We start from the raw sequence: 14,115 nt of genomic DNA, 5'->3' as shown, positions 1-14,115 counted from the left end.
GCTTTGAATTCCATGGCAATGTCGCCAGTCTCGTCAAGAGCTGAGCAGCCGAGTTTGGGGGGGGGGGGAAATACAGGAAATTACATTTTGTCACAGACGCTGCCTGTAGAACTGCTGTTCTCCTTTTTCGGGCTTGGTTGGAATGCTAAAAGGAAACTAAGTTCGGCCCAGGCTTGGCAGTGCAAACTCGAGCCATCTTAGTTGAAGTCACCCCAGGCAACATTTTAAAGGGCACGGGCTGGCATCGGTCACGTGACGGAGAGACGAGCTGCGTCAGTGCACAGCAAGACAAGAATGGTCGGGGGGGTGGGATGGGGGTGCGGCACGTCGCGGCTGTCTAAAATAAGACCTGAGCCAGCCAAGAGGGGGGGACCTGACCGAGAGGGTAACGCTCGCCGCGGGCGATAAATACGGTTTGCCCTTCCACCCATCCCCGAAACTGAACCTGGCCACCACACCATCTGCTCCCTGCTGACCACTGGCGCGCTGCCCTACTGACGTGTGTAGTAGTATGGCCCTATGGAGGAGCTCCATGCTCGGCCTCGCCACGCCCTGCGCTCGGAGCTCGCTGCCCAGGGAAGGCGCGGAGGAGCGGGGACAGGGCCACGTGGAGAGCTGCCCCGTGGAAGTGGATTTCATGGAGGCGGTCGCGGAGAGACTGCGGTCGCAGCGGAAGAATGCCGAGGGTCAGAAAACGCGACCCCGCCAGAGCATGCTCCGGATCTTCAACATCCACGTCATCACACATAGACTGTACCGTCACAGAGAGCGATTGGTGAGGAGGCTCTCTTTGTCAATTACAGATTAAACAGACAAGCAGATTAAGTTCATCCATGTGGTCATGTTTGATAGCCACGGAGTTCCCAGAAGCCTATTCACCATGCGTTTCTATGCATTGATGCTTCCTTATAAGAAGAGGGCTAACGGCTAACTATTTATAGAAGCCGACTTTTAATTTATGACTTGATTGGTTTTTCGCAAAAATTCCAGTATTAACAGACTGAGCATTTGGTGTCACAATTGGTGTCCTTTTCAACGTCCTTCTGTTAAGACGGTCTTTAATCTGTAGCCCGCATGTTGAGATGCGACCATTTGCCAAAGTGCTCCCAGAGGATCTCTCTAAATTAGGATTGTGCATGTCCCATGCTTTGTCATCATGATCTACTGGAGGAACTATTCTATTTGGCAAACAGCCATGTGGCACTGACTGCCCAAAATGGCGATGGATGCTTGCAAGATGGCGGAATAGCTGGGAGGAAGAGGACCCTAGATGATTCAGCATTTTATAGTAGATGGATGTTCACCTTATATGCAGTTCAAGGATCTATCCATTTAGATCCGAATGGTTTCTGGTGTGGGCCAAATAGAGAGCTGGTCCTGGGTCAGCTATTTCTCCATGCAGAGTCTGTCAGTCAAGAGATGAACTCCATTTCCCAGGATTCCTGTGGTTTCCCAACACCTGTCAGCTCATTTATGCCAGCTGTTGCCACTCCCTTCTCAGAAGCAGGGGGAATGTCTCGCGACCTGCACTCGTGTTTCTGTCCCGGAGCAACCCTCGCTGAAGGTCCCCTCATAGGCACAGATCATTATCGCCTGTCAGAGTTGACTTCCTCACCTATAAGGGTACTTCTTTGCCACAGTTTGGCCTGGCAGACTCTCTCTCTCTCTCTCTCTCTCTCTCTCTCTCTCCTGCGTATAGAGCCATGTAGTCATCCAGCCAAGATAAGCCTACGTCGTTTACATTCTATCCCTGTGGGATACACAGTCATTTATGTACATAATTACTGAATGACTTGGAGATGATAAGCTGTGGGACTGAAGCTGATCAGCCGTCCATTTTGAGCTTGCAAATGTATTCCACTATATTTAATATTCATTAAAGTAGGATTCAGTGGAATATATGAGTGTTCTTGCTGATTGTAAACCTGGACTTTGAAGTCCGGGGCATGTCCAGGCTTGTGCCTCAGTGTTGCGTCTGTCAGTGACTCAGGAGGCTTTGAACTGCACAGAGATAAGACCTTCTGTCTAATGATGGTGGTTTCCATGCTCCCGGTCAGAGTTCATGACCTTCCAAACTCTGAACCAACTGCCTACATCCTTATCTAGTTCACCCAGTTCCGGAATGTTCCTTTTCTAGAACTTCACTAAAGAATCCCATGGGTATTTTTTTGAGCGGTCAGAATCAAGTAACCCTAAGAAGCAGCAGGCGTGGGTTCTGGAAGGAATTTGGCAATTACTTTTCCCCTCATAACTTTAATCTATGATCTACTGTTTTGTTGGTCTGTCAAAATTTTTTTTTTCTGTATTCATCATACTGGCCTGCTATACTGCTGAAATTTTGTTAAAGATTGCTTTTTGTTTTCTGAAGATATGGAACTGTTGACTCAATTGTGGTATACACTTTTATCAGAAGGCTAGCTGTGACTGATTGGCGCTGTGGATTGCGGCAGGGCAGCATGGCTCCTAACACACTTGTCAGGATGAGTTAGGCTAAGAACTCGGAGGGCGCACATTGTTTTGACAGTATGGCTAAGCACTTTAAAGTGCCTCACAGAATAAGTAAGATTTATTAAATATTTATGATTTCAGCCATTGCACAACTAAGGCCCTTTTTACATGTACAGGGTTGCTTTTTTAAAATTGCAGTGGACAAAGTTTTGGTCTTTTGTCCACTGCAATGTCATCACAGACCAAGAGTTCCGCACTATGATGTGACCATTACCTTTAGGTATTTTTTCCACAGACTGTATAAAGAACACTGAAACTATAGATCGTTCTTGTAGAATTCTAAAAGGAGCCATGAAGAGAATTCCCTCCTCAATAGGTTAACCTAGAGTACATTACTGCAATGGGCTTCGGGGTGGTTAATCATACCTGGATGTCATTCAGAACTTTGATTGGTTATTTAGCTTCCCCAGTTTTAACAAATTCATCATAATATACTTGGGTTAATATTGACATTATTTAGAGTGGGGCAGCCCTTAGGTCTCTTACTAGCCTCTGGCCTAGTGTCCAAAAGCCCTGGTGGTCCAAAAGAGTTCTTTCCACGTGGATCCCTGGATGAAGTCGCATAGCATAGTAACACTAGCGTAGCATAGCGTTTTAAGTAGCGAATGTAATGGACGTCTTTCAGAAAGACTGTTTCCCCCACCTCTAGATCTAAATCTACCCTGTTCGTTAATCCCCTCACCCTGGATACATAGTTGACGAGTGACTAATTCTATTATGAAAAAGAGTCAGTTCTCACTTCATGATTAATAAATTTGATTAATTAGCAACCGGTCCTGAGGTTCACTGGAACAATTAATCACCGCTCTTTCCGGGGCGTTTGCCCTCAGGAGTGTCTCTAGCCCGGCCTTGCAGGAGGTTACAGTGTCACTCACTCATGGGCCGTCTGCCGAGACCAATTGCTTCCAGTTCATTAACAGAATGGAATGGACTGGACTGATTGCCTACTGCAGAGGAAGTCTTTTTGAATGAGATGCCTTGAAAGTGCCATTCATATTAGTCAGTGATACTGTTATATATGTGATATATTTATTTTTTTTACATCCTGGGCCTTGATTCTCTCTCTAGCTCTCAATTCAATTCAAGAATGCTTTATTGGCATGATAAGCTCACTTATATTGCCAAAGCAGTTATACAATAAATCTGAACACATACATGTCAGTAGATTTTCATAAGAATAAAATAAATAGGTAAAAGTAAAATAAAATGCAGTGTATGATGCTGTGTGTCTGTGTGTCTGTGTGTGTGAATGTGTGTCTGTGTGTGTGTGTGTGTGTGTGTGTGTGTTTATTTGTCAATATAGGTCACTCATTGTCCCTTAAATTGTGCCATGTTGATGCATACTGGGCAGCAAGATATGCTTTATCTCCTTCTCCTAATAGTATCTTTAATTTTGATATGTCATTAAATTCATTAAAATTAAGAATTTCTGAGTTAAATTTGTTGAAGAAAAGGTTTCTTGTTTGATTGAAGGATGTACATTGTAGGAGGAAGTGCATCTCTGTATCGACCTCACCTGTCATGCAGTAACCACATGTTCTGTGTTCTTTTGGTTGCCATGATTTTCTGAGTCTTCCTTTTTCAATTTCCAATTTGTGGTCACTTAGCCTGTACTTGGTTAGGGTCAGTCTCTGTTTTCTATCTCTGACAGTATTAAGATATTCCGCTAATTTATATTCTCGGTTTAGGGCCAGATAGCATTGTAATCTACTTTTGATTTTTAGTTTCTTCTTTCCAATATTCCAAATAGGCTTCTTTACATTGTTTCATAATTTGGTTTACTCTGATTGTTTTTTGGAAAACAGTGTTGTTGTGAGACTGATCAGAGTGGGTGTGTGGCAAGGCAGTTAGTCTGCAACAACTGATGTAGGGGACTTTTTTCTGGGTTCAGCTCTTGGGTTTGGAGGGCTTTAGAATGAAGGGTGTCTTGTGGGCTGTATTTAAGGTGATTCAGAAAATTGAGTGCTCTTGATGTTAATGATTAGTGGGTATCTACCTAATTCTGCTCTACATGCATTTGTTGGTGTTTTTCTCTGTACTTGTAGAATGTAGCATGTAGAGATTCTATTGTGTGTTTGTCCCAGTGAGTATAGCTATGATGACTTGAGTGGACCCCATACTTCACTACCATACAGTGCAATGGGCTGGATGACACTATCAAATATTTTAAGCCAGACTTTAATTGGAATTGGGAGATTTTCTTTTAATTGCATTTAGGGCTCTTCAAGCTTTTTCCTTTAGTGCATTCACTGCCATGTTAAAACTCCCTGATGCTGTCATTGTTATACCTAGGTAGGTATAACTCATGCTGTGGGGGATGATAGAATTGTTTATTTTAAATTGGTGTTTGTTTTCTTGGCATTTGAGGCGTTCTTGGAAAATCATTACATTTGTTTTGTCTAGGTTTATCTCTAGGGCCCAGGTTAGTAGCAGACAGTAGAACCAAGTCATCAGCATCTCTCTCTCTCTCTCTCTCTCTCTGTCTCTCTCTCTCTGTCTCTTTCTCTGTCTCTCTCTCTCTGTCTCTTTCTCTTGCTCTCAGTCTCTCTGTCTGTGTCTCTCTCTCTCTCTCTCTCTTTCTCTTTCTCTTTCTTGCTCTCCATTCTCTCTAGTAACAATTCATTTGGCCTTCAGGACCAAGGAGTTGCTATGACAGCAATACACGTCTTGCCTGATTCAGAGCTCTCCCTTTTTGTATTTTTGCAGAAACTGCAGCAAAATCTATCGTGATTGATGACTGTTTGCACGGGTTCTGAGTACTGCGGGCCCATTGCTTATGCTGTGAGGAAGAGATCAGGGAAACGGTCCATGTCATATTTTCAGTTAGACAGATACTGTGCCATCATGGCAGGTTCAAGAGACTAATTCTGACCCTCAGTTGAGGACTGAGGACGGTGAGGCCGTGGGGAAGTGATACAGCGGAGAGTTCTTTCCACAATCAGATCAGGTCATGGGTGGTGTTAGGAGTGTTTAACACTTGGCTGACACTTTACCCTTTGCCTAATCGCTGGCTGTGGCAGGTTATCTTGTTGTTTTCTCTGTTGATGTGAGGAGCAACAACGCAGCGCTGGTTTCTGTAAGGCTCCCCGTCGACCTTGAGACTCGGCAACCCGCTTTTCAAGGCGCACCTTTGTTGCATTATCTCGCCCGCAGCTATGCGAAGAATTTTTAAGATGTCATTAGCGGGCCGCTTTATTGGAGACTAGTACTCGGGTCGGGTGCTGGAACAGCCGATTTCCCACCGCACTGTACGCCTTTTGAAGTTTGCCCGGTTGCCACCCCGTACCGTACAAAACCGTACAAACCCTATCTTCTCAACAGGTGCGTGCGTGCGCGTCTGCGTCTGCGTCTGCGTTGCCTCAGGCAGAGCTGCTTATGCAAGATCTGCGGTGTTGGATTAGGGGTGGAACTGATGAGATTGGGAGCGAAAGCAGATCGGGGTACGCCAAGTGAGACCGTACAATTAATTAACTTAAGGCTTCTGTGACGGAGGGGGGCGGTGCGGCGCGTGTGGTGGGGTGGGGTAGGAGGAATTGGCACAGTCCCGTCTGCCGCGGCTCCTGTGTGGAGGAGATGGTGGTAGAGCGGCGGCAAACTGGTTTAAATATAGCAGCCCAGTCCACTCCTGTCCTTCTCTTCTAAGGCGATCGGAGCAGCGCTCCTGCCTGCCCAGATCCATGCCATCAGTCTCTCTCTCTCTCTCTCTCTCTCGCTCTCTCGCTCTCCACCTTCCTCTTTCTCTCTTCTAATGGCCGATCATTCCCCTCATTAGGGCCCTCATTACAGCCCAGTACATGCCAGCGCTCCTGCCAGCCTCTGGTTTTAATAGAATGCCAACTGCCAACCGTTTGGCCCCTGCTGTCCCAGCCCACATTAGACAGCGTGGCAGTCCCCCCACCCCCCTTCGAGATGTGTCCTTACAAAACCAGTTGCACATCCATGTGTGTGTGTGTGTGTGTGTGTGTGTGGTACAGTGGGCTGTCATGATTTAGAATATCTGCCCTCCATATGTATACCCATGAAGTGCCACCCCCCTCTCCTTCCCTCCACTGCCTAAGCTCCTTTAGTAGCTTGCTCTTTTCTCTCTCCCTCACTCTTATACACACCCACCCACACCAACACACACACACCCACCCACACCAACACACCCACACCAACACACACCCACACCCACCCACCCACACACACACACACACACACCCACACCCACACCCACCCACCCACACACACACACACACACACACACACACACACACACACACACCCTGCTGGTTGTGTGCCCTGCATTCGTTATGCTACCGAGGGATAATATTTTTGCGGTGAGAGAATGAGAAAAGGGTGGGGGGGGGGAGAGAGAAAGGGAGCCGTAGAGAGAGAAAGGGAGACGTAGAGAGAGAAAGGGAGCCGTAGAGAGAGAAAGGGAGACGTAGACGGATCAACAGAGAAGAAAGACAAGCGGCAGCGTCGCTAAAGGAAGAGTACGCAATGAGAAACAGGTGCCGCACAGCGGCCGCAGAGACATCAAAAGGAGCAGCGTTTGTTTTCTCTAAGGTCTCCCACGCCGCGTGGGAGAGTCGGTAGTGGCCTCGCAAGAAAGGGAAGGAGGAGGGGGAGAAAGTGAGAATAAAGGAGTGTGTTGGGGTCGTAACATCGGAGGCCGTAACACAAAACCAGAAGAATGCCAGTAAAGAAATGCAGCGCTTGACGATTCCCTGTCTTTCTGTTCCGGGGTCAGAACGTGACTGTGTCACACTCACAAAAGTGTGTGTGGCTGGCTCCCGGGCGCTTTCTACTACTACACACATACACACACACACACACACAGATTAGGCCTAAGTCAATTTGACCCAGCAACACTTAATGATGACCAGTCCTTGCCTGGCTAATGCTAAGTATAGCTTCACAGAACATAGTCCACATGGTACCCTCTTATTTATTAATTTCAGGAATTCTGAGTCGGTGTCCAAGATATGGATATGATTTTCAGCTTTTTTTTTTAGCAGTTCTGAAAAGAGAGGGCACTTTGGATAGAAGAAAGATGCCTTAGTATTCCATTCTGTTCCACTTTTATAGCAAACAGCTTCATGTTTTTAAAAACCACAGGAACACACACACACACGTACACACACACACACACACACACACACACACACACACAGGATCGCTGTGAGTCTGAGTGACGTTGACGTGAATTTCAACTTCAACTGGCATTGAGGCCTCTGAGGTGTTCAACGTGTTAGGAAAGATAAATCTTAGACACCAGTTCCCTTGCTATCTGCCAACTGTTACTCAAAGTGAAGAAGAACGTACACGATTAAATAGATTTTGACACTTCAAAGCACAGCATGGTTTTCCCTCAAAAATACATATAGATGTAGCTGTTGTGATCCTTACTGGCATGCCAAGTGTATTTATCTGCATACACATGGCTTTGATTGTGACTGCATATAATATTGTGTGTGTGTGTGTGTGTTCTCTTTCTCAGCCTTTTGGCTTTTTTCTGGCGGTCAGCGCATTCCTCCGTTCGGGAATCAGCTGTCGGTGGCTGGCTCTTTGGAATGCCGCTTCCGTGCATTCTGACATTCCAGCCTTCTTCTCGAGCCACAGTATACAGAGTAGCTCAAGTGGAAAGGGCTCTAAATAAACAGAAAAGAGCAGAAAAACCCGTAGGGATTGTTCTTATGTTGCCTGCTTCTATAGCCATCGCGTTAGCTAGTCCGTCTGGGTGAGGCTTAGCAATCATCTCACAGTGCAGCCATGTTTTATAGCCAGCAGGCAGCTTTAATCCATGTGCTGGAATGGATTTGATTCACCACCACATATTGAGTTGTGTTCATATTTCACACGTATCTATAAACCTTTAAATGCAGTGTTTGGGATTAACAAATACGATTAAATTAACCATAAATAGGTCTAGTGTTGTTTTGAAGTCATTGGTTAATTCTGTGAATTGTCATGGGTCTACACACCGAATACAATACGTGCTAGATACACCTATTCACTTATTCTTACTGTATCCAAGATTGTGTGAGCAGAAAGGAGAAGAAAATGTGGCTAAGCAAAAGACCAAATGAACAAAATCCACCAAGTGAAATGCTGTGGTGCTGCTGTTTTAAGGACTAAGTGAGATGCGCTTTTAACTAAGTGCTGCTCGATTCAAACGGGCCCTTTGCATTTAGCCTCCGTGTGGTGAGCTGGGATTGTTGCTCATTTTGCCGCGCCATGTTCTGGCCTCGGAGGATTCTGTGTGAGTGTTGTGTTTTAAACGCACTTTGCACGCCCGGTCTGCTGCTGTCACTCCCGCACAGCGCATTGGAACACCGCACACGCAGTGTTGCTTTGGAATGAGGTGTAATTGGGCGTAAGGACTCTTGTGAGGAAGGTCCCTTTAGGACATGAGCGCACGCACACATTCTGAGACACACACACACACACACACACACACACCCACACCCACACCTCCAGTGGTTTAAAAAATGCATGGGCACCTACCATCCAACCACCATCCAACACCCTCAACACACGCTCCTTCCCACGCACATACACACACACACACACACACACACACACACACCCTCACCCTCACACACGCCTCTTTAAGTATGCATGAGCACTCACCAAGTCCAGCCACACATTCCCCTCTCTGGCACACACACACACACACACACATACTCACACACACTCGCGCTCTTCCACCCTGTGCGCGTAATGCATTATGGATAAGGTACAGATCGCTGTGTTGAATAATCCACGGGATGGTTGTTTAGCCCATAGCTCCCTGCAGGGACTGTGGGAAACGTTGAGTCAACGTTTGCTAGATGGTCAGGGAGGGAAAGGCCTGCCCAAAATAAGTTTCCCCCCGTTGGGCCATATATGCTGACTAGGCAGCCAAAACTTAGCGAGTTCAGCTTTAATCCTAAAATGGTTTCGTTGTGCCAAAATATTGACAGCCGTGTCTCTCTCTTTCTCTCTCTCTCTCTCTCTCTCTCTCTCTCTCTCTCTCTCTCTCCCTCTCCCTCTCCCTCTCTCTCTCTCTCTGTATTTGCCTGCACCCCGCATAAAAATGCCGAGATTGATGTTTTAGCATGCTAACAGATTTCTTTCTGTCTGTGCATCATAAAGAATGGCACTCTCGGAGCACCCAACAGCGTTAGCTAGTGGTGAGGCCAAAAGTTGTGGAGGAGCCTATTTCCGTAACTTTCCAAGTCCTCTCAATATGGCACTCCTACCAGTCTGAGAAGCCTCCCCCACATTTCCTCTTTACGCTACCTCAGTCTACTGGCTATTTATTCTTGTGTGCGATTTCCATATCTTAGTCTTTTAGAGGAGCCAATGAGCTGAGTGGAAATTGAAAAGTTTACCTGAATAAGGACAGAGTTCAAGTGAGGTTACAATTCCATAGGATTTTTGTCAATACTTAGTCCATAATAAGCCATAGTTGTTATTATCGATTCCTCAATTAAACTGCTTTCCCTCGACAAAAGTAGTGATTCTGCATCAGCAGTTCAGACTAAGCAGAGTGGAGGATGATTTGCACAAAAAGGTTTAGCTTAACCACCCTTTTTCTCCTCTTTTCCTCACACTGACTAGGATACAGAAAGAATAAGTAAATAGTGTATCGAGCACATTGTATTCAGTGTATAGGCCCCTGAAATTTCACCTATTGAAGCTTCTCTTTTGTCTTTTTCTGAGTAATCGAGTCTTACGCCCTCTCCTTCAGCTTCCTCAAACACAAATAAAAAGAATAAGAAATAAATAAACAAACACTAAATGCTGGTGGGTTGTGTTGGTATTCATTTAGTTAAAGTGGTTACGAATGTTTTGCAAATGTTTCGAATCCCAAACCACGGTAGTTAAAAGGTATGTGCAGAAAATGAGCAGCTTGGCATATTCTTGCATAGCTAGAACAACTGTCAATAAACATTGGTTCCATTTTGTTCCCTACTTTTAGGCCTGTTCTTTTAACAGAGTGAGGAACCATCAGACATTCAATGCAAAGTACTGGGTAGAACATTTGATAATTAACCCCTGGGTTGTATTAACTGGTTGGTTGATGAAACCAGCGCGTAGCCAGTTGTGGCTAAATGGGTCCAAAGAGCCTCTCTGTGGGAGCGCAGTGGAGGAGCAGAGGGATGAGGCGGCAGGATTCCTCACATCGCTGGCGTGTCTAAGCCAGCCAAGCGGAAAAAAGGACATGAGTCTGTCTGAGCTGATCGTGCTCGCTGACCACACACACAATTAACATAGAATCTCCGTCACAGACACACACACGCACACACACACACACACACACACACACACACACACAAGCAAACAGCATGCCCATCTTTTAGCATGAAACAGCATGGAAAATACACATAGCATTTAAACACAATACTAATGGTCTGTATGACTTGTATACAAAATAATGCTGCATACACACTCACACAGACACACTCACACACAGAGAGACACACTGATGCAGCACCCACCCACCCTCAGGCCCTGATCCCTGTGTCTGACATTGACTATTCTGCTAATGTCATTTAGGTGGTGCTGGAGCGAGCGTGTGCGTCTCTGAGGAGTCGCTGGCGCTTCACACCTCCCTGGTGGGTTGACGGCGTTGTTGACATTTTTGCAGGTCTCATCACCACCACAGAGAGGATGCGAGACACATTGCTGAGCTCTTACATCAGTTCAGCACTCAAACCAAATCTCGTCCTAACTGAAAGATACAACACACTGCAAGTAAACACACACATTCTCTCTCACACACACACACCTCGTCTTCCCTTCTCTTCTCTCTTTCCCACTCTTTCTCACCTACACATTTCTATTATCCTCCTTTTATGCACAGTACAGAACTTAAGATAGTAGGAGCATTGTGCTCCTACACGGAGACTTAGCATTAGACAGAATCAAAAGCAAGGGAAGAAAGCCGTAAGAGGCAGCTACACATCCTAGGCACCAAAACATGTCTGGTTTTACCAGTGATTATGTGGGAATCTAGCTGTTTTTGGCTTTGTATTTGTTTTGTAGAGAGAGTAAGCTTAGTCATAACAACGGAGGTTTCATGTCGGGGGAGGGGACTTGATGTCTGCGTCTTAACTCAAATGTCTCAACCAACCGTACCTTTTATTAATCAAGTTTGTCCCTTTGTAATACAATCTGAACCTGTCTCTCAGGTCAAATCTATCACTCTCATTCAGTCCACCTTATGTTCCCTGTAAGCCACAAGTACTTTAAGGACAGGCATGTATGGCATGTATGTCTAACCTTATGAGCAAGAGGCTCCATTGGTCATCTGGGTGGACGTGTAGTCAGTACCAGCGCACAGGTCCAGACTCTGCTGAGTGCGGAGTCCCGAGTGTGGTCGCACGGTCAGCGTGAGTCAGTCCACCCGTGACTCAGGGCTTTGCAGGCTGTGCTGTGCTGTTTGTTTGCATGTGTGCTTGAGTCCAGACACACACACACACACACCACACACATACTCATCTCTCTATACCTCACACAGTCAATGTATGGGGGGAATTCAGGGCCATATGGTAACGAGAGATGCCACCTGTTTCCCTGACATTTAAACCAATTAACACTCGCTTGTTCACTTTATTGGAAACACACACTTTTAAGGACGAGACCTTTTGACGGTTGAAAAAGTTGATAGTTGATTAAGACGATGGGAATTAGCCAACGTGGCCTCCCACAGTGGAGAGCACTGAGATTTGTGAGGGCCTGTTTTTTCTGTGTTCTCACCATTACCTTGCTCTCTCTGTCTGTGTGTGTGTGTGTGTGTGTGTGTGTGTGTGTGTGTGTGTGTGTGTGTGTGTGTGTGTGTGTGTGTGTGTGTGTGTGTGTGTGTGTGTGTGTGTGTGTGTGTGTGTGTGTGTGTGTGTGTGTGTGTGTGTGTGTGTGTGTGCGCAAACATGCATCTTTTTTGCATGTGTGGTTTAACGACTCGGTGAGAGAGGTTAATCTTTACTACTCACCTGTGACTTTACAGGTCAAACTCAAAGCCTCCAGTTTATCACCCTAAGACAGGCAGACACACACACACACCAGAAAACTCTTAAAGTCTGTGGCCTGTGCCAATCCCCCCACTATTCCAGCTCTTTGGATGCCATCTTGGCTCTGTGGGGGCCCTGTGAGACCTTAAGAACCTTAGCATCCTGGCAGGGAATGGCCTATCAGCACCTGAGAGAAATGTCAGCCTCCTCCTCTGACATTTTGGGTTGAATTGTGCAGACGTCTTATCACCCGAAGAATCTAGGACTAAGTAGGTTGTGTAGTTAAGCATTTTCTTTTCTTTTTGTTCCTTAAATGACTCCTCACTCATCTCCTCATTTTTTTTTAAACATGAAGCAGTTGCTATGGTAATAGAAGGTTGTTGTCATTTTGTCATTTATATCCCCCAAAGGTCAAAGCCTTTTTAGAAAGAATTTTAAAAAGCATTCAAAGGCAATGGCAGGCAGCTTGGCCATATATCATAACTAGTGTTTCAGAAAGTTCAACTCTCTGATATTGGGAGGAATCAATCTCTGTGCCAGGTAATTGAGGAGGACTCCATCATGGAACATTAGCACAGAGGTCTTTAAAAACGACAAAATGAGTTAAGGGGACGCTCTGACCTGGTTTATGACCATCTCGTTCATACTCCCAAATGCACTCAACACTTTCTCTCCTTATTTCGCCGTTAGACATTTTCTAGGTCCTTACCCGGCAGAGGCAGATATTAACTGTTCATTAGTGCTCTTTGTAAACTAGCCTAGTTTGTTTTTCCTTGAAATTGTTTTCCTGCTGTAGATTACTTTTCATGGTTGGCTTTAATTATATGGTTTATATGTCCGTCTTATTTATCCATAATTAGATTAGACAGTGAAAGACGGCAGCTCTGGGATGCTCTTTCCCATGGGTGGTTGGGTGTGCAGTTCAGCTCAACATCTGTCTCGCCTCTGTCTCCTGTTGTTAATGTATTACCGTGGTAACTGTGCTTCGCAACGGGGAGTTAATGACTGTGGGACTGGCGGCCGCATCAAAGACAGAGTCCCGTGCTGCTCCACATTCTCCTCATACCACACACACGGTCTCAAAGACATGGTCGCACACACACAGTCTCACACTCACACACACAGCCACAGGGTATTGGTCAGGTGATTTTCAGAAATATGTCCCACATTCAGGGGGTTTTGGTGAAACACTGTGGGTGGAAGTCCTCTCCATCCATACGCAGGTGTGTGTACCTATAAGCACCGTTTTTAATGTGGCTAGACCTTATTGCTTGAAGGGATTGTTGCCAGGTTGTGTTGACACGTGTGTGTGTGTGTGTACACACCTGCGCTTTATCTGGCTAGGGCGCAGATGAGCGTTGACGATTTAGCTTTACTGTGAATCCGTAGCATCACTGCTGGAGGTGTTCTGTTATTATAGCAACACGCACACTTACACGAGCGTCTCGCATTTCGCTCTTCAAAGGCACAGCTCTGGATACATACTGTCAAGCTCGTACAATGACTGCAGGTGTCTTCCCCTGCTTCTAGGCTTCTCCCCAAAATGAACGACCTTATATTCCCAGAGAAAGGTTGCTGAGAGAATGGTTGCCACAGTTAAGCAGAACCAACCTGCACTCACACA

The 14,115-nt window shown here is 45.8% G+C and overlaps 1 protein-coding gene across 5 annotated transcripts in view; it reads left to right on the top strand.

The window, feature by feature from the left end:
- The window catches only part of LOC143127644 (F-box/WD repeat-containing protein 7-like), a 54,903-nt gene that overhangs the window by 18,734 nt on the left and 22,054 nt on the right, over window positions 1-14,115 (top strand). The window contains exon 1 of one of the 5 annotated variants that reach the window (XM_076289253.1): window positions 10,967-11,235. The exons of the other annotated variants lie outside the window; for them this stretch is intronic. Within the exon in view, the coding sequence (XP_076145368.1) occupies window positions 11,152-11,235 (84 nt within the window). The 5' untranslated portion in view covers window positions 10,967-11,151. Of the gene's footprint in view, window positions 1-10,966; window positions 11,236-14,115 lie in introns of those variants that run through there. 5 annotated transcript variants of the gene reach the window in all.

This window comes from Alosa pseudoharengus, unplaced genomic scaffold (genome assembly GCF_046254945.1).
Source record: "Alosa pseudoharengus isolate Yale_2024_CS ecotype anadromous, Long Island Sound unplaced genomic scaffold, YU_APseudo_1.1 YU_APseudo_1.1_scf_17, whole genome shotgun sequence".
NCBI lineage: Eukaryota > Metazoa > Chordata > Actinopteri > Clupeiformes > Clupeidae > Alosa > Alosa pseudoharengus.
Note: the sequence above shows the minus strand (reverse complement) of the source record. Positions and strands in the feature narration are given on the sequence as shown.